Here is a 21,717-nt window from a genome sequence, read left to right on the forward strand (position 1 = left end):
GCCGTGGCCAATATTTTGGGCAGCGACAACATGGACAAAAGTCGTCCATTCAATGTCATCATTGTAAAAAATTCGGTCACAAAGAAGCAAATTGTTGGATAAAGGCACAAAATCAAAAACAAAATCAAGCAAATTTTGCGGAAAAAGAAGAGGTGGAAACTCTTTTTATGGCACACTTTCATGACAATGCAGTCTCGGGTGATGTCTGGTTTGTTGATAGTGGTTGTTCAAACCATATGTCTGGTTCACAGTCTTTGTTCATGGATTTAGACACCTCACAAAAATCAGAAGTACGCCTTCACTACTACAAATACAGGCAACCACAACGGCCCTTTAACAACGCTTATTCACGAAAATCATCAAAACACGTTGTAGAATTTATTCCGCGAATTTTACCAAACTTAATGACAACGGTTATGTGTTGTTAACCGTTGTCATTAGTTTTAACAACGGGTCATACTGAAACAACCGTTGTTAATGAAAAAACTAATAACAACGGTTAAATTTTAACCGTTGTTAATGGTTTGGCGCCAAATTAGTGAAAAGTAATCACAACGGTTATATTAGAACCCGTTTTTAATACGTTTTAACAACGGTTTTAGACTCAATAACCGTTGTTATTAATATTATGAAAATCTTAAGAACAACATATTGCTTTATTCTGCTATACGCTACAAACACAAACACAAGCTAAATATCTTTGCTACTATATCATCCTCCATTCCTCCCCGATCGTCTCTCTGTCTTCATCTAAAATCTTTGTTGTCACGTCTTCTCTCCCTCATCGCGCGTGTTTATCAATCAGGTATATATATGTTTCTTAGCAACGCTTATTATAACTAGATATAGGATTTTTTGGTTATTATCTAATTTGTTGATAATTTAGCTTAATTGCTTTCCTGAATTTCGTTTATTTGTTTGCCTATTATTGTATTTTCTGAATTAGTTGCCTATTATTACGAATGTAGAATAATGACTCGAACTTGGATGATTGATGCAAATATGAGTGACCGCACCAACAAGGATGGTTTAGCTGAATTTTATGAATTCGTTTCGAACAATTTGAAAGGTTCTTCTAGTATTGCATGTCCTTGTGAAAGATGTGGTAATATTAGCTATATGGCTTTTCCGGACGTTAAAATACACCTAGAAAAGTGGAGATTTAGTCGATCCTATACACTTTGGATTTTTCATGGGAAATCATTAGAGGAAGAGAATAACTCTGAAGAAGATGATGTTGAGGTACACGAAAGGCTAAGCGATGATCCCGAGGGTTTGCCGAGGGTTTTTGAGTTGGAAGAGTTGGAAGTAGAGAAGTTGAATGTTGGGTCTATAGATAATGAAGAGAATGATGATGAGTCCATTGCTTTTGAAGATGTAGGTGATGACACTAGTAATTGGGATGACCTTAACAACATGTATGAGAAGTTGTGTGAGTCTGAAGCACCTCTTTATCCTGGTTGTAAGTTCACAAAAATGTAGAATTTTGTGGTGAAGTTGTATAATATCAAGGGGGCAAATGGGGTGAGTGACACGTGTTTCACTAGTTTTTAGCCTTGATAAAGGAGTTGCTTCCAGATGGTAATGTTCTACCTGTTAAGACATATGAGGCGAAAAAACTAATAAGAGGAGTGGGTATGAAATATGAGAAAATACATGCATGTCCAAATGATTGCATATTGTATCGGAAATTATATCAAAACTTAACCAATTGCCCTAAATGTTTGGAGTGGCGTTATAAGGATAAGGAAGGGATCCGGCTAAGGTGTTGTGGTATTTTCCATTGATACCAAGAGTCATAAGGATTTATGCGAATCCCGATGATGCAAAAATGTTAACTTGGCATGAAACAGGAAGAATAAATGATGGAAAGCTAAGACACCCGGCAGATGGTAAGCAATGGAAATCGTTCGACGCTAAGTATCCCGAGTTCGGCAATGAACCTAGAAACTTACGTCTAGCGCTGTCCACTGATGGAATGAACCCACACGGAAACATGAGTAGCCAACATAGTACTTGGCGAGTAGTGTTGGCTATTTATAACTTACCTCCATATGTGTGCATGAAAAGAAAGTATTTGATGTTGTCGTTGTTAATTTATGGCCCTAAACAACCTGGAAATGATATAGATGTATATTTGGAACCTCTTCTAGATGATTTGCGATTGTTGTGGGATAGTGGGATAGAAGTATTTGATGCATATAAGAACGAAACTTTCAATTTGAGAGCGATGTTATTGTGTACAATAACCGACTATCCGGCTTATGGCGACCTTTTCGGGCACACAGTTCATGGGAAAGAGGCTTGTCCATTGTGTGGGGAGGATATCGAGTCTGAATACTTGAAGTCTTCTCGTAAGTATGTGTATATGGGAAATAGGAGGTTCTTGTCTCATGACCATTGTTATCGCAAGATGCAGAAAGCATTCAATGGAAGACAAGAACTTCGTCAACCTCCTAGAATTTTGAGTGGGCATGAAGTTTATCAGAAAGTAAAGCATATTGAGATAGATTATGGGAAGAAGAGCGGCTCTAAATTGTCTACTCGTGGGTATAAGAAAAGATCCATATTTTTTGATAAACTTCCATATTGGCCTGACTTGGAGGTCAGGCATTGCCTCGATTTCATGCACATTGAGAAAAATGTCTGTGATAATATTATCAATACCCTTCGAATGTTCCGATAAAACAAAGGATAACGCCGCAGCTAGGGAAGATATGAAAATGATGGGTATTAGGCTAGAGTTGGCACCACGGAAGAGAGGTAATCGTACATTTTTACCGCCAGCATCTTTTACCCTTTCACGGAATGAGAGAAAAGAGTTATGTGCATGCTTGAATGGAATTAAAGTGCCACATGGTTATTCGTCGAACATCAAAAGCCTAGTGTCGATGCAAGACCTAAAACTCAGCGGGTTAAAGTCACATGATTGTCACACTTTGATGCAACAATTACTACATGTGGCTATTCGTTCCATTTTACCGGAAAAGGTAAGATATGCTATAACTAGATTCTGTCTCTTCTTCCAGTCCATATGCGAGAAAGTCATCGATCCCGATGACGCGGATTCATTGCGGGACCTCGTTGTAACCTCTCTTTGTCGTTGGAAATGTATTTTCCACCCTCTTTCTTCACTATCATGATTCATCGGACCATTCACTTGGTTAGGGAGATTTTGTACCTTGGGCCCGTGTACTTGAGATACCAATATCCTTTCGAAAGATTGATGAAAGTCTACAAGGACTATACATCTAATCGGTATCGTCCAGGAAGGTTGTATTCTTTGAACGCGCTATTTTAGACGAAGCTCTTTCATATTGTTACGCTCATCTCTCCCGTGAGGAGTTGATTGGCATTCCTAAGAATCGTCATAGTGACTGGATGACCGGAAAAGGTATTAGGGGCGGGTTGAAAAAATTGTGACACGTGAAATGTTGCATTTAGCACACATGTATGTGCTAAACAACGAAGATGAGGTGCAACCTTATATTCAACAACACAAAGATGAGCTCAAATACGATCACCAAAACAAGACCGAGAAGTGGATTGCGAACGAGCATACGAAGACGTTTCAAGAGTGGTTTAGGAATATTGTCTTACGATGTATCTTGATCAAACGGTGATGACATCTCTCCTAGGTTACTACGTCTTGGTTTAGGTCCAAATGTCAGGGTCACCTTTTACAACATTTTTGCCATTAATGGATATACTTTTTACACCCGCGAGCAAGATGAGGTGAGCACAATGCAAAATAGTGGTGTGAGTTCTGAATTTGAGGCAATGTACTTTTTTACTTCAAAAGATAAAAAGCCTATTTGGGAAAATGCCTTTATTATGGTGTTATTCAAGAAATATTGGTACTAGATTACATTGATTTCACAATGCCTTTGTTTCGATGTAACTGGGTTGATAACAACATCCATTGTGTCCGAAAGGATAAGATGGGATTTACGTTGGTCAATCTGGGTAAGGTTGGCAATAATAAGGATGATCCTTTCATAATGGCATCCCAAGCTAAACAAGTGTTCTATGTCACCGATCCTATGGATAAGAAGTGGTGCATTGTATCTGTCTATAAGGAAAAGAAGGAGTAGTCCATCCGATAATGATGATGATGATCGGGATGTCGTTTTTGAGGGAATGGATCGAGTCTACCACTTGTATCTTATTTCGACGATGTTGACACGATCATGAGGACACCTGAAAGCATCTATATGCGTGATGACCATGGTGAAGGTATTTGGGTTAACGAAGAAACTATGACATCAAAGAAACGTCCCCGATCCTGAGATAGTTCATCAGGACATGTACAGTATGCATGCATGCTGGTGTAAGTTGTCTTATTTTCTTGATCTTATTATTAGATGTGGATGCTGGTGTTGAAATTGCTGAATAATGTTGCAGTATGTATTGTTACTGAGTTTGGACCGTAATGGAATTACGATAATTTTAAAAAAAAAAAGACGTTCAACAATAACAACGGTTATATTTAAATTACCCGTTGTTAATACTTTCAACAACGGTGTAGTACCTCTACCCGTTGTCAATTATTTTTTTGACATATTTCATTTTGGCGCAAATTTGGTGAACATATATTACAACGGGTATATTTTACCCGTTGTAATAAACTTTTGACAACGGTTGACTTTTATTGACCCGTTGTTATTAACATACAACAACGGTTTTGTTTTGAGCACCCGTTGTCAATAGTTTGTCTTAATAAAAAACTAATATAGAAACCCATCCAGCATGCCATACACAAAAACACACACAACATTATTACTCCAACCGTTGGTATCCTGTGTTAATTCTTCTCTCTTCCTCGCTTTTTACATTCTCGTCGCCGTCGCCCGATTTAAAGCCCAGATTCCGTTGCCTTCCCTTATCATCCTGCTCGTTCTCTTTATCATCATCATCAACAGGTATGTTCACTTTAATTTTGTGTTTCGTCATTAGGGTTTTAAGACGATCATCTTGTTTCTTTTTCATGCATCTGTTTGTTTTTCGTTTTCTTTGTTATCTTTATCATCCCGCATCATCTACTTTACTCCTCTTATCGGGGTTTAGGATTTTAGAAGCTCAATCTGTTGTTTTAAATTTTCATTCCTATTAGGGTTTAGGGTTTTAGATAATACTGTGCATGTACGTTGTTAAGTTGTTCATTTCCGGCTATATCATTCATATTTGGGTTTTAGGATTATCATGGGTGAAAAACGTAAAAGAAGTCAAAAGAATAATGAGCCTGGTGATAATAAGCCTGGTGAGAGGGATGCTACGAAGTGCAAGAGAGTCCTTGACTATAGCCGCTAAACAGTAGTTCGAAATAACATGGAGTGAGAAGGGTTTCCCTCTTTGGTCCAAATGCGGGTCTTTTCTCCGGTTGGATTGGTGCTTGCACAAGACAGTTTGTGCCTATCCATTTAGATGATGTTAGAACTTTGAATCCAAAATTGGCGGAGTTATACTTGGCTCGTATAAAGGAAGGCTTTATTATACCCGATATAAGCCATGATGAGTATTTAATGCATAAGGCAGCGGATGTCCACGAGTGCGGTGGAAGTGTGGCGTTGCTAGGGATTGGTTGTATGTGGACAAGGCAACGGGGAGATGCGTAAGAGCCCACCGGAAAACAAGTGTCCCACCATCAGCGGGAAGAATGGGATCTTTTCAAAAGATGAGAACTACCGAGAAGTTTCGGGTTAAATATCCTCGCCTTTTAACGATTAACCTATCATTTTTTTTAATTAATGAGTCCTTTATATAATCTTTTTATTATCTCATCTACTTGCGCTTTTATATAATTATTTGAAGGCCGTTAGCAAAAGAAATCGTGCTAACATTTCATGCAAGAAGGGGAAATTCTATGGTTCTCGAGGCGGTTCTGAGAAAGATAGAAGAGGACCTCGTAAGTAGCATGCATTATTGCCATGTGAGACTTTATTTTTTAATCACACTTGGACTTGCATTGATACACATTTACGTGTATAAATGTTACCATGTTAATGTGTAGGTGGCAAAGGGAGTGAAAGAGGTGGATCGGCATGTAACTTATAAACATGGGCACACGCCTAAAGGATCCCGGTCGTCGCATGACAAATACGATGAGGAAGTTTTGGCCAACATAGTAAGCATTATTTTATTAAGACGAGTTCATTACTAACTTTATTATTTTAGTCACAAATATAATTTGAAGTTTATTTAATATATTATAGGATAACGTATTGAAAGAGGTAGAAGAAGGGAAATTCACTCCCGGTGGTCGTAATGACGTTCTTGCTAGAGCGATCGGCCGACCCGAACATCCAGGTCGTTTGAGGGGCGTCCCGTTACGGGTTGGAGTAACGAAATATTATGGGAAAACCGCCGAGATAAAGAAGAAAAGGAAGACTAAGTCGAGAACGCTGACATGGTAACATTTATTCTATTATTTTCATTTAAGTTCAATTCACCATGTTATTGTTGGGATAAAAATTGCTGACACATTACATTCTTGGCAAGCGACTTGATTAATGGCATCCGTACTACTAAAGTGAATCTTTGGAGGTAAGCTTTCAGAAGAAGAAGTGAAGATGATGGAGGATGTCATTTCTAAAGGGGGTAATAATAAGGTACAACAGATTGGTGAAGAGGCTGCTACTACCTTGGCAATACATGAGAAGGAAGTATCGGTCAACGAGATTCAGAAAGATCGGGTACCTAATAATGCTTTCAAGTTGTAACAACTAAAGCCGATCGGTACCTAATATACTTCCTTATTTTTCTTTTGTTTTTTTTTGGGTAAGATCAGGGGGTGTGTTCACTTTGCCAACTTCCGACATGGTGCCATTGAATTGGTTAATTTTATTAGGTAAATAATGGGTCTGAAAAGGAGATGCAACTTGATGAGAAGCGGTGATGGAAAACAAAGATACATCCCCTTCAAGTCGGTTCCTGTTTTGGTAAGGTATGCATGAAGTGTTTAATTAGTTAAATTTATATGAATGCTTAAGTTTGTGCAAAAATCGGCTGAGACGTAAAGCGTTTTTGCAAAATCTTTTGAATCTTTGAAGCGTTTTTGCAAAGATATAATAATAATGTATGTATGTGTATATTCTTGAGCCGTAAACAAGAGGCCGTTATTCTTGCGACCCTAATAGAATCGAAAAGCCACTGTGCGTGTTGGCCGAGGTCTCGTAGAAAACAAATTTGCGTGAAAGCGTAGTTCATGGCGAAAAACTTTTGCCGAATCATAGAATAGTAGAGATAACTACAGTCAATCCAGGCCATGAAAAATTTCCACTTTTTGTCCCGATTCGTGACGACATTACCATTACGGGAGATGCGCTTGGAAGTTTCATCCAATGGCTCGATACTCACATCTACTTGGCGAAGATATCTCGCCGCCTCCCCGAGCAAATGGAAAGCGATTGGGGTTAGAAGAAATACCTTTATATATATATATATATATATATATATATATATATATGTGTTACATTTTTAATTGTTGAATGTTTTTATATGTTAAATTTATATGTTATTTTTTTTTGTAGGGAACAAAAAAGGCGGCTTTGGCGGATAAGCCTAAGTCCACAGACATGCCAACGACCTCGACTTCACAACAACTTGATGAGGTATGTATTTAATTAACTTCTCCATTTTTTAAAAAATTAACCTCGCCCCTTTATTTATATTTTGTCTGTATTTATAAAAAGCATGGTAATTTTGTGTAGGGGACAAAAAAGACCGATAAGCCTAAGTCCCAGTCTTACTACTACTACTACCTCATCATTGAAAGAGCAGTTGACGAGGTATTTAATTAAGTACGCTTTTATTTTTATTACTCCAACTAGGATATGTTACCTTTGGATTTTTTATTATTTTAATTATCTATACTACATGTGTAGGATGGTGGTAGTAGCACCACATCAAAGACTCATTCTTTCCGTAGTGAAAGTTAGGAGTATAAACTCCACAAAATATAAAGGGAAGGATTACATGCAAAAAGTAAGAACGGGGACGATGATGAGAGGCGTATGAGGAGGATGGCCATCGCATAGCCTCCGAGCAAGCGATAATTATTCCGCTCGAGGAGGATATTCTAGAAATTTGAGCGCCAAGCGCTTATATCATGGGATCCGCTAGCCGTATGGTAAATTTGGACTAGACCGATTGATATAGCACACATATTTGTTTGGATGAAGTAAGTTTCTTAATAAATAATTTCATAGTCTAATATTCGACTACTAGGTAGATAGTGTTTTAAATACCGGAATTAATACCGTAATAATGTAGGATATTGCAATTGAGAGTGATCCCCGAGAAGAATATTCCATCTGATCAATACGGATTCCTGTGCCCCTATGTTTTATCTTTATTTATTCCGGATTTCTCGTTCGAACAACGGGTAGATTATATTGCTCAAAGAATTGACGACAACCAAGAAGCGATTTTTGGCGCTTATAATGAAAAAGGGTAATAAACAAATTAATATTACGTTTCCCCTACAATTGCATTTTCATAACTAATATATGTACTTGTTAATAATGATGATGTCTCTTGATGTAGGACTCATTGGGTGCTAGCAGACATCATGCCGACAAAGAAAAAGTTTTCTGGTTGGACTCTTTACATCATCAACCAAGCGAGACTTTTAAGCACTTGATTAAAATGTAAGTTTATAATACTGATTTATTTATAATAACATTTTCAATTTTTATTTATAGAAAAAAGCTCGTTCATATTTTTGCCCCTAAAAAAATTAGTTTCTGCCTCCTTTTTTATTTTTTTAAAAAAAGGGCCTTTAAGAAGAAAAGAGCAAACGAGGAGGATCAACCCACGAACGATTCGATGTTGGCCCCGATTTTATTACGATAACAGGGGTACGTGCTCAAATACAATAACATTAAGTGTAAAATCTGTGTTTAATACTAATACAATACCTAAAGTTCAAGATTCTGATGTGAGCCTTCTCTCGTCTGTTTTTTTTATGTAATAATAGGCCCCTCGCCAGCCAGATAACATACAATGTGGATACTACGCTTGTCGGTTCATGTTGGAGATTATTAGGCGAAGATATCTCGTTATTCCAGAAAGGGTTAGTAATAATTTAAACATGTGTTTATTACTTTTTTTAAATTAGAGCTAATGTTGTCTTGCAATTCTTTGCTATATATACCATGATGTTGCTAATGTTGTCTTGCTTTTTCGCTATATATACCATAATGTATTCTCTTTGTTTTTTCCGCAGTATGTAATCAACCAGTCACAACAGATTGAGCAATACTCAAGTATAGATATAGACGAGGTAAGAGACATGTGGGGCAACTACGTCTTAGAATATATATAGATAGAAATGCATGATACTATACTCACAGTTTAGATCAACTTATTAGTAATTTTTTTGTTGAAGTTAGGGAATGATTAATTAGTTCATGTAAATTCAACTCCTTGTAATTATATATATATATATATATATATATATATATATATATATATATATATATATATATATATATATAATCTTCTTTGTTGTGGTTGAATTGAATCTATTGAGTTCGATGAACCCAGCTATGATTTATCTTTGTCTTTGGTATATGGTCTTCTTTGATATATGCGAGGTTTTGAATGGCATGAAACAAATTTAATTTTTGAGAACATTAGGTGTACGTAATAAAAACGGTTACTAAAAAAACCGTTGTGAATACCTTTCACAACGGTTAATAAAACTAACACCGTTGTGAATGACATTTACAAATACCCGCGCATAATATTCAACAACAGGTTTTAATCAAAGAACCGTTGTTAAAAGTATTCACAATTTTGGAGGTAAAATTACAACAACGGGTATTAAACAAAGAACCGTTGTTACTAACAATTTCAACAACGGGTATGTAACATAAACCCGTTGTCAAAAGACTTCATAATTTTGGAGGGAAAGTTACAACAACGGTTATACATACGACAACCGTTGTTATATTATTCCCTCCAAAATTTTGAAACACTTTCCACAACGGAGAACACCCAACAACAACGGCTTTTAACCGTGGTGAATACTTTAGACAACGGTTTCACTAAATAAGCAAACCGTTGTAAATACCTTCTACAACGGCCGCTTTAACAACGTCCGCTTTTTTATTTTACAACGGTTTTTACCCGTTGTTATAGGCTGTATCTGTAGTAGTGCTTGGTGATGACAAGGTAGTACAAGTCGAAGGTAAAGGTACAATTACTCTTTCCACTAGCTCTGGCAAGAAGAAATTAATTCATAATGTGTTATTTGTGCCTAGTTTAGCTCATAATTTATTGAGTGTGGGACAGTTGATGTCTAGTGGGTATAAGGTCTTATTTGATGATGATAGCTGCACAATATTGGATAAGAAATCTGGGCAAACTGTAGTTACTATTAGTATGACCCAAAATAAGATGTTTCCGTTAGACATAAATTGTTTTGAAAAGAAGGTTTTTATGGCTAAGAAGTTATGTGAGTCTGATTTATGGCACTTACGATATGGTCACTTACATGAAAATGGATTAAAACTCCTAAAAAGGAAAGACATGGTCTTAGGGTTGCCAAAGGTTGTTGACCTAGAATTTTGTGAAGGGTGTGTCCTTGGGAAGCATAGCAGAAGTTCATTTCCTGTTGGGCAATCCTGGAGAGCGTCTAAATGCCTTGAACTAGTGCACGCAGATTTGTGTGGACCAATGAAAACTCCATCTATGAATGGAAGTTATTATTTCTTGTTGTTTACTGATGACTACAGCCGAATGAGTTGGGTATATTTCTTAACCTCAAAATCTGATTCTTTTGAAGTATTCAAAAAGTTCAAAGTGCTTGTAGAAAAACAGTCAGGAAAGGTCATAAAGATACTCGCATGCACGAGACGGGGGAGGTGAGTTTTGCTCACAAGAGTTTGATAACTTTTGTGAAGAGCATGGTATTCGTAGGGAGCTTACTGCACCACGCACTCCGCAACAAAATGGCATTGTTGAACGGAAAAATCGTACTGTTGTTGAAATGGCCAGAAGTATGTTAAAGGCGAAACATCTTCCAAATAAGTTCTGGGCAGAAGCAGTTGCTACATCAGTCTATCTTCTAAATTTATCACCCACAAAAGCAGTTCTTAACAAAACACCTTATGAAGCATGGCGAGGTTCTAAGCCTCGGGTAAGTCATTTAAGAGTTTTTGGTTGTGTAGCCTATGCTTTAATAAAATCCTATCGCCACAAGCTTGAGGAAAAATCCGAGAAATGTGTGTTTATTGGTTATAGTATGAAATCTAAAGCATATAGGTTATATGATCCTGTTAGTGGCAAGATTATTATAAGTAGAGATGTGGTGTTTAATGAAGATGCTAGTGGCCATGGAACAAGATCGATGATAGATCGGTTCTATTTCCCGAAGATGATGAAATGCCAAAAGCAACAATTGAGGAGCCTGAGAATTCTTCTTCTTCACTGGAAAATGGTGGTGGCTCTAGCCATAATTCACCAATTTCAAATCCTTCTGCTAGCATAATTCAAACACCGCTTGACTCACCATTAAATAATTCATCTCCTACGAGTTCATCTTCAAGCTCGTCCGAAGAGACACCTCCTAGGCGTTTTAGATCACTTCGAGATGTGTACGAAAATTGTAATTTTGCTTTATATGCCTCAGATCCTCTTACTTATGATGATGCCGCAGAAAGTAAAAAATGGCGGGGATGCAATGCACGAGGAGATGAAATCCATTGAGAAAAATGCTACTTGGGAGTTGGTAAATCCACCCGAAGGGAAGAATGTTATAAATTTGAAATGGGTGTTTAGAACAAAGTATAATGCGAGATGGAAGTGTACAAAAGCACAAAGCACGGTTAGTTGTTAAAGGATATGCACAGCAATATGGAGTTGACTTTGATGAAACATTCTCACCCGTGGCTCGCTTTGAAACGGTGAGAACTTTCTTGGCCTTAGCTGCGCAACTTAATTGGCCTGTTTTTCAGTTTGATGTGAAGTCAGCTTTTTTAAATGGAGAATTGAATGAGGAAGTATATGTGTACCAACCGGAAGGTTTTGTGAAAAATGGAGAAGAAGACAAAGTCTACAAGTTGAGAAAGGCTTTGTATGGTCTTAAACAAGCTCCGCGCGCATGGTATAATAAAATCGACTCTTATTTCCATGAGTCTGGATTTACAAGGAGCGAAAATGAGCCGACTCTTTATTTGAAAAAATGTGGTAGTGAGTTTTTGGTGGTATGTCTATATGTTGATGATATGATCTACATGGGATCGTCGGACTCAATTGTTGCCGAGTTCAAATCTTCTATGATGAATAAATTTGAGATGTCGGATTTGGGATTGTTACATTATTTTCTTGGTTTGGATGTGAAGCAAGATGAAAATGGCATTTTTATATCTCAAGAGAAATATGCAGTAGACTTGGTTAAAAGGTTTAATTTGTTGGGTTGCAAAACATCAAGCACTCCAATGAATATAAATGAGAAATTATCATCAAATGATGACACTGGTGATGTTAATGTCAGATACTATCGACAAATGGTAGGTGGTTTAAACTACTTAAGTCACACTAGGCCACGATATTGCATATTCGGTGAGTTTGGTTTCAGTTTATGCATAATCCGTCAAAACAACATATTGGAGCAGTTAGAAGAATTTTGAAGTATGTAGCCGGCACTATCGAATATGGAATTTTCTATTCGAAAGTATCAGACTTCAAGTTAGTTGGATACACAGATAGTGATTGGGCCGGTTGTCTTGATGATCGAAAAAGCACTTCGGGTTATGTTTTTACTCTTGGTTCAGGAGCTATTTCATGGAGTTCAAAGAAGCAAGAGACGGTAGCTTTATCCTCATCTGAAGCAGAGTATGCGGCAATTTCTTCAGCTACATGTCAAGCTATTTGGCTTAGACGGTTGCTAAAAGATCTCCTCCATGAGCAAAAGTCTCCTACAACTATTTACTGTGACAATAAAGCGGCAATATCACTGACGAAGAATGCCGTTTTTCACAGCAGAACTAAGCACATTGATATTCGTCATCATTTCATTCGTGACATGGTTGCAAAAGGAATGATCGAGCTCAAGTTTTGTGGAACAAATCAACAAGTAGCAGATATCCTAACAAAGTCCCTTTCAATAGCAAAAGTTGACGATTTCCGATCACAGATGGGTGTTTGCAAGCTTTGAAGCAAGGGGGTGTGTTAAATAATGCTTCAAAGTAAGTAATTATAATAATAATGCGTTAGTATGAATGTGAGTTATTGATATTATGAGTTATTGTTTTAAGTATAAGAATAAGTTTTTAGTTTACGATAGAAACGTAGAACATGTTAATTAATTCATACATTTAGTTTCTACGTTTAAAATGTCATATGTAAGGCTATATAAAGGCCTCTAATTTACTTGTAATATGTATCAAATAATAAACAAATATCTCTTTATATTATTTACTCTCTTCTTTACCAACATGATCCTGTGTGCTGTCAAGGCAGCGTACTATCATATTTGGATGCAGAGAAACAAAGCTCGGGTTGAAGGCAGTTTGCTTAGACCTAAAGTAGTTGTCAATACGACTAACACAGCAGGAACATATAGACAAGATGTCGATGAGTGGTTAATTATAATTAGGAGTGTTAAATTGCAATTGTAAAACCCCATGCATGTTTGGGTGTTTGAAAATGGTTGTAGCCAAAATGGTCGAGTTGTAACATTATTGTTATGGTTTAATGGAAATGCTTACATTTTATTTAAAAAAAAAAAAAAAAAAACTAAGGCTCTACTGTAAGTCTATAACCTATCCATGCCAGTTGTAAAAAAAAGCATGTACATCTTATACGTGAGTAATATTTTAATGAAATGTTGCAATTCCAGATCGAGAGCGGGAGGGAATCATTATTTATTAATCTTAGAAGTCGAATATATATGTTGAATAATTGATTCAAAATTAGTCAATTTATCTTAGCCTATTAATTTGTTAATTAGTTACATACAGTATGTGTGGGTTTAGCATTATACCCACGTTTCCTATTATGTTGCATGTTTCATGGGTTAGTTGCTATGTTAGTGGTCAATGCATGTAGTTAGCTTAAGTTTAGGAATTTGTTAACTAGTTAGCCTATATAATGGGCATTATGATGTACGGTTTCCTTTGCAATACAAAGTCAGTTTCTTCTGTTTCAAGTACAATTGCTTTGTTTTGTCTTCTTTCATCTCAAATTTCCCAACAAAGTGGTATCCGAGCATCAGGTTTCGATCCTAAAGTTTGTCAAAAAAAAAAAAAAAAAAAAAAAAAAAAAACCAATCAAACTCACCAATGGCTTCCAATACTTTATCTCTTCCATATCCTATTCTTAAGAGAGACAATTATCAATCTTGGTCTATCAAAATGAAATCTCATTTGAAAGCCTTGAATTTATGGGAGGTTATCGAGAGTAATTATGAGCCTAACCCTCTTCCAGAAAATCCTACTCTTATTCAAATAAAAAAATATGACGAGGATAGAGCAAAGACGCCAAAAGCACTCTCGTGTATCCATTCCGCGGTCTCTGAAGAAATCTTTTCTTTCATTATGGCATGTGAGTCTCCAAAAAAAGCATGGGAGGTGCTAAAGCAAGAGTTTGAAAGCAATGAGCAAACAAAATTAATGCAAGTATTGAATCTTAAGAGGGAATTCGAGATGCAAAGAATGAAGAAATCAGAGACTATCAAAGAATATGTGGGTAAGCTTACGACCATTGTCAATCAAATTAGATTACTAGGCGAGAGTTTTCCCGATGAAAGAGTGATAGATAAAATTTTAGTCTCTGTTTCTGAAATTTATGAGAATAAAATCTCATCACTTGAAGATTCAAAAGACCTTTCCAAAATATCTTTAGGAGAGTTAGTTAATGCTCTTAGTGCCGTAGATCAAAGAAGATCTATGCGGGGGGAAGAATATGACAAAGGTGAAGGGGCATTTCTAGCTAAAAAGTCTTTGTTCAAAGGGAAAGGTAAAGGAGTCCAATGTAACATTTGCAACAGATTTGGTCATGCTGAAGATAATTGTTGGCATAAGGGCAAGCCCCAATGTCACAAATGCAAAAAATATGGTCATTTGGCAAAGAATTGTTGGTCCGGAGAGGAGGCAAGTATGGCACACATTGCCGAAGAAGAAACCTTATTTTGAAGGTATGGTGAGAAGTGCACCATAAGTAAAGTTAGAGAGAAGTGCTCTAACAAGAGTATTGGAGAGAAGTGCTCCAAATGAATGTTGGTGATTATGTGCACCAAGATAATGGTGATTATGTGCACCGTTAAGATGGTGATGAGAAGTGCATCATAATCTGAAGAGAAGTGCTTCACAAGTTTGATGGAGAGAAGTGCTCCATACCAAGAAGACATTTTGAATCAAGGGAGTGTGTTGAATAATTGATTCAAAATTAGTCAATTTATCTTAGCCTATTAATTTGTTAATTAGTTACATACAGTATGTGTGGGTTTAGCATTATACCCACGTTTCCTATTATGTTGCATGTTTCATGGGTTAGTTGCTATGTTAGTGGTCAATGCATGTAGTTAGCTTAAGTTTAGGAATTTGTTAACTAGTTAGCCTATATAATGGGCATTATGATGTACGGTTTCCTTTGCAATACAAAGTCAGTTTCTTCTGTTTCAAGTACAATTGCTTTGTTTTGTCTTCTTTCATCTCAAATTTCCCAACAATATACGAACAATAGTGGGAATCCGAATTTATCAATCTTAGAAGTCGAATATATGTATAGTGGAGACGGAATTATTTTAATGGAACGTGTGCATGCAAATACGAGGTTGCAATGAAGAAGAATATGGACAAGGAAGTAAGGAATCAAAAATCAAAAAACATGATAAGATTCTTATCAGCTTGAACCAAAAAAAAAAGAAAATAGTGATAAGATTCTTATTCAGCTTGAACCAATAGTGCAATAAGCATATGTTCTTCAATTGATGTTGAATGTAAAGCAGAAGTACTATATAAGGGCTATACAGCAAACATTGTTAGTGCATAACAACAGCTTAAGCAATAATCATTCTTCTTTCATCACTACAAATCTTTCGTTTCTCCAGGTAACAAGTCTTTTCTTGCTTTCATGTTTGCTTGTATATATATTACTCCCTCAGGCTCCGTCCCATTTATTTGTGTAAATTGGACGGAGGGAGTACATGTTACTCTCTTTTTTGTACTCTTTCTCTATTGTTTTTCAACCCGCAATTATTTTTATCTTGAAAATATATACTAAAACATACTTCCTCCTATTTTCGATAACGGTCCCATTGTTCATTTCCGTCTATTCACATAACTGTCCCATTGTCCCGTTTTTGTAATGTTTTTTCTTACCTAATGACTCTACTACCCTTGTTACTTTTCATTATTTGCAACCCAATACCCACCCTTAACTCATCCTATTAATACTTTTTATTGTCCATTTCTGTCTATTCACTCACTTTCTTAATTCTTGTGTCATTTCAACAATGAGACAGTTATCGGGAATAAAAGGGAGTATATATTTTTACAAAAAATTGGTTAATTGGGTAATATATATGCACTATGCAGCAGCAATCAAGACATGGCATCAGCACAAGTAGTGTTGCAAGATAAGGTTCAGAATGGTACCTCAGGCACTCTGAACAACCAAACTCCGGCTGACATGCAGCTCCTCAGATCTTTCTCTTTTGATGGTAGCTTCGTCGGCGGCGCACCACCTGCAAATATCTCGGGCAATGGTGGCGTGGGTCATTTTACCCATCTCAAGGGTAGCCAAGCCTCCATGGCTGCCGTGTGTTATAGTATCACTACTGCCACCGGTCAACCTGGTGCCGCCATCTTGGGTTGGATCGCACCCGCCAATTTCAACCCCACCACCTCTCCCAATAAGGTTTGTTTTTCTTTCTTTTGGCTTCAAAGCGCACCCGTCGGACCATCCATAAAATTAATTATGTGTTGTTGAATGATGAGTGTTTTGTAGGTTTTCGGAGCTATCGGACCTAGGGCTATCATTGATCAAATGAGTTGGGATCAGATTCAAAACCTAATGGTTAAGGCTGGGTCTTCGATTGAAGTCTGTTTTGAGGGGGTTTGTATGCACGCCACCATCCTTAACAATCCCACTGCCAAAATGGCTGATCTTCTCGCCAATTTCAGCTACTTATGCCCTAAGCCATGATGAATAACTTCTATAATAATAATAATAATAATAATAATAATAGTAATGATAATATTGTTATGTAATTAAGGGTCACTATCAGCATGAAACAATCTAAGGAGTAACTCATACGGAGGCTTGCCATGCATATATAATTGCATGTGCATGTATACGATGTATGCATGTTTACTTGTTCCTACGTGTACTAATTAAAAGTTGATAAATTAAATAAAATTCTCGACCCTTATTTTATTCGTGTATGTGTTAAGGATGCTATAATAATCAAATATGTTTACGACATACGTATATGGACTAATGAATTTTGATTGTCTAAGTATAATAAATGCCAAAAATTGAGGATTTTTTTTCAAGACTCGAGTATAATTGCATAAAAGTATTCCACATCGATCCTTCATTTGTATCCTGAAAATATGAACCAAAATAGTTTCAAACGAACGCTAATTACCTAATTAATTTGCTAATAAACACTCATTATCCAAAAAATTCTATATTGGATGGCGATGACAAATGTCTTAAAGCCTCCCGCTTATTTGTATCCTGAAAATATATAAAACGTAAATATTTTTACAAAAATTAGGTTAATTGGGTAATATATATGCACTATGCAGCAATCAAGACATGGCATCAGCACAGGTAGAGTTGAAGGATCAGGTTCAGAATGGTACCTCAGCCACTCTGAACAACCAAACTGTGGCTGACATGCAGCTCATCAAAGCTTTCCCCGGGGATGGTACCTCAGCCACTCTGAACAATTCCAACTCCAAAATGGCTGATCTTCTCGCCATTTTCCTATAATGCCCTAAACGCAAATAATAATAATAATAATAATAATAATAATAATAATAATACCATAAAACTTTAATTTACGTTTGCTTGATTTTCCATCACAAAGTAGAGCAACCCTAAACTATTCACGGGAACAGAGAGGATAATCTATTACAGAGTATAATTAATAATGATAATATTGTTATGTAAATAAGGTTTACTAATCAGTAATCACTATCACCATGCAGTAGGGATTTCCACTTATTGCATGTGAGAGAGTGGCGTCGAGATTGAGTGCCACCAACTTATTTTCCTTCCAATGTGTACTACAAGTCTACAAATTAATAAATCCTTACCCTTTAAAAAGATCAAACTTGCCTCTACTGTAGCTATGAACAGTACACAAACAACTCTCTTTTCTACCGTTGATTTTCTTCCTTTAGATCCCATCCCTCCATTGTTCTTTCATTCACAGCCACATTCTAACTTACTCTTTCTGTCATTCCACTCCATTCATTCTTATCGTCTCTCGATTTTTCCTCCTCATCCTCAATACAACTCTCTCAGCAAAACTAGAATCTCACATCCTCTCAATGATATTTACTTTTAATCCCATTTTTGTTGTTTATTTCAATTTTATTTCATTGTTATTATTGTTAAGCTATTAAGATGTTGTTGGGTCTGTGTGACTTCCACTACCTTCCGCTCTCCACCACCGATACTACTCAAAGTTTAATCATAATACTCACAATATTTTTATACATCCATAGAATTTCTGGCACTTGATTGATCAAACTTCAACCTTAGCTTTCACGGGTTTGAATTTTGCGTTTTGAGGTGCTTTGATTTTACGCTCAGGTAATTTTCGCAATTGATGGTTAGAAATCCTAGAATGTAAAAAACTAGGGTTATGGGATTTTGATTTGGTTCATTTTGATTTCATTTGATGTGGGAAAGTCTATTGGCGTGTTGAATTTCGCTCAAATGAGATTATTTTTACATTCTATTGCAAAATTGTTGCTGAGATTGTGATGGGTATTGAGTTTTGGTTGAGTTTGTGTTTTATGAACTTGTTTATGTGTGGCATTTATCGCTAAGTGTTTAACATGAATATTCGTGTTTCGAAATGAAGTACTTGTTGTCTAGGCTTTACTTTGCTCACAAACTGTATGTAATGTGGCCTTAGTACTTACCTGGAATCTCTAAATCATTGTTATGTCCATAAGATCAGTCAGCAACTGGTTTTCCAAATAATTAATCGAGTTTCCTTCAGGTATTTTGCGCTTCTTTAAAGTCGTTACAATTTCTTAATGGATTTGTTAATTGTTCTCATTTATTTCCCATTCAGCTTGATTTGTCACGGAAGATGAAGCAGAATTTCTGAGGTATGTTCAATTCTTTCTTAAAGGTTTTATTATTGTTGTGTTAATTTAGACTTCAAATGATAACTTTGCTTCTACCAGATTGTTCTTAAAAATCATCGCTAGGTTCGCCTTTTTTGAGATATGGCGATGGCCGAAGATGTGAGGCAGAAATGTTTAAGCCAATGTAAAAAGAGCTATCACATCATTCTCGATGCTTCGCTGTTGGTTATTGTATCTTCTTTGTGGTCTTGGTACGACTCTTTCTTTTTTTCTTTTTTCCTTACTATAATTGTTGTCTTCCTAGGGTGTTTGGTTGCTAATCGGATCTGGCTTTAATGACCAGGTTGTTGTCGTCGTGGTTGGAGTTGTCACGATTCGAGTTAGAGATTAAACTAATAACAGGAGGTATTAGTTCTACCGTGTTCCAACTTAAGACAGTTTGGAGACGCTCACAGAGTACGATTACTTCCCTTTTTAATTGTTGAAGTTCCTGATATTTCTTCCTCACTTCTTCTGCATTAATTTAAAATAGTCGTTGGTTACGTAATTTCTTCGAGGTGAACGTTGCTATTAATATCTTACCTCTTGGCCTTTATAAAAGAAATTATATTTAACGTACAATGAACTTGAGACCCTTTTCATCTTATTTTCCTCCTAGCTTTTCTATTTCTTTTTCCAATGCGCAAAATAAACTCTTACTTTGTTTATGATATATTAATGTGTATATTGTTGTGTTAATAGTGTGTTTACTTATAACGCTAATCGCTATATCATATTGCTTCTTAGCCTATATGGCCATACAAATATACTGATAGTGCAATTTGATTAAAATCAAGCTGGAAGGAGTAGTTTTATAGGATAGTAGATTTTAGGTAATGGATTTTAGGTAATACTATTTGTGATTTTATACGATTTAATCACATATAGGAATTTATTTTATAGGGATTCCGGGGGAGTGCGAAACTATTTACCACATTACCATTCACAAATTTGTAGGTGTGAATCTCAGAATTAATTAGTTCAGCGCGTTTTGGTGGTTGCTGTTATTTGGGATCGTAATTTCGGCTACGTATTGATGGTTTAAGCTATTACACTGGGTTTTGTGAATAGAAAAGGCTTATTTTGCAGTTACTTAGGCCGGAATCTTAGTAATTGGAGGGGAGGAGAGTAGATTTAGATTGGTGAGATTCAAGGTGTGGCCAGTTCATTGTATTTGAGTGTATTGCTGTTGCACCTTCTTTGGCTAAGGGGTTGTTGTGGGTGTTGTAAATGTGGACATGAATCTAAAATAGATCGGTGAGATTAATGGTGTGGTCAGTTGTTCATTGTATTGAAGTTGCGCCTTTTTTGGTCATAAATTTGCAGGTTCTTTTGGTTAATTGTGTAAAAAAGTATATATTGATGTCGTTTTGGTGTCCATATTCCATAGGTATAATAGATTATTTCATGTGCATTAGGCTACGAAGACCGCGTCATACTGTCTTGCATATTCTGTTGAAGTAGTTGGTGGTTTTGGTTAATCGTATTGGCACCACAACTTTTAATTGTGCATACATTTGATCCTGCTTAATTCTCCTTGATTGTGACACCACAACTTTAAACCATTTAAATTTAAAGCCAAGCCTAGGTTACTGGTATAATTGTTGTCTTCAATACAGTGCCGGAGCCACATGGAGTTCAGCGCATATTTCTTGACTAATGATTTCTTATTTACTGGGGAGCCACATAGAGCTCATCAGGCTCTTGAAACAACCATATTTTTTTTTTTAGTTATACTTGGCTGAATAGTTGCCCTCTTTAATCTTTTAGCTGATATTGCTTAACATGTACTGTCAGGTGAACAACGAGACAACCCTAATGTTGTCCGCCTTGATCAATGATGAAGTTCATGAAAACATTTTCTAGCGAGAGCTGCCATACCTGACTGATGAACATGGAAGTGAGTTATTGTTAGTGTTTCTCCTTAAATAGTTATTGAATTATGAATTTCTATTTCCTTCAGTCTTTGCTGCTAAAAGTTATATATGTGGCTTGTTCACAGATGTTTACTTCCAGGTGAATAACGACGAAGACATTATGCACTTCTGATAATAACTATGTTGTAAGTAGCATGATGCTTGAGATTTGTTATTGTGATTATTATAGTGAATTGAAGGTCTGATATTTAAAGCGTAAAATTTCAGGTGTACTCTCATGTTAATTTCAAAACTTAGAGATTCTTTAATGCAGCAAGTCATCATTGGTCTTGATAAAAAGGAGATGTTGAATGAGATGGAGCTATCTGGCCCAACGTCAACTAATTTTGGCATTGAGGAAATTGAGGAGGAAGAAAGTGATTTTGATGATGAGGATGATGATGATGATGATGACAACAAAGAAGATGGCGATGATGGGTTTGAGGGGGTGAGAATTTTTTATCCGTACATATATTTTC

The 21,717-nt window shown here is 36.4% G+C and overlaps 1 protein-coding gene across 6 annotated transcripts in view; it reads left to right on the plus strand.

Annotated features, from left to right (window-relative positions):
- The window catches only part of LOC141652657 (jasmonate-induced protein homolog), a 44,404-nt gene extending 27,019 nt beyond the window's left edge, over window positions 1-17,385 (plus strand). For 2 of the 6 annotated variants that reach the window (XM_074460210.1, XM_074460216.1), the window contains exons 2-3: window positions 16,545-16,866; window positions 16,957-17,385. In XM_074460210.1, coding sequence (XP_074316311.1) covers window positions 16,545-16,866; window positions 16,957-17,154 — 520 coding nt within the window. In that variant the 3' untranslated portion in view covers window positions 17,155-17,385. Of the gene's footprint in view, window positions 1-15,952; window positions 16,058-16,544; window positions 16,867-16,956 lie in introns of those variants that run through there. The other 4 variants (XM_074460212.1, XM_074460214.1, XM_074460215.1 and 1 more) reach the window with 3 other exon arrangements.
- Window positions 17,386-21,717: the final 4,332 nt, after the last annotated feature.

The sequence above is a fragment of the Silene latifolia genome, chromosome 4, assembly GCF_048544455.1.
Source record: "Silene latifolia isolate original U9 population chromosome 4, ASM4854445v1, whole genome shotgun sequence".
NCBI classification, from domain to species: Eukaryota; Viridiplantae; Streptophyta; class Magnoliopsida; order Caryophyllales; family Caryophyllaceae; genus Silene; species Silene latifolia.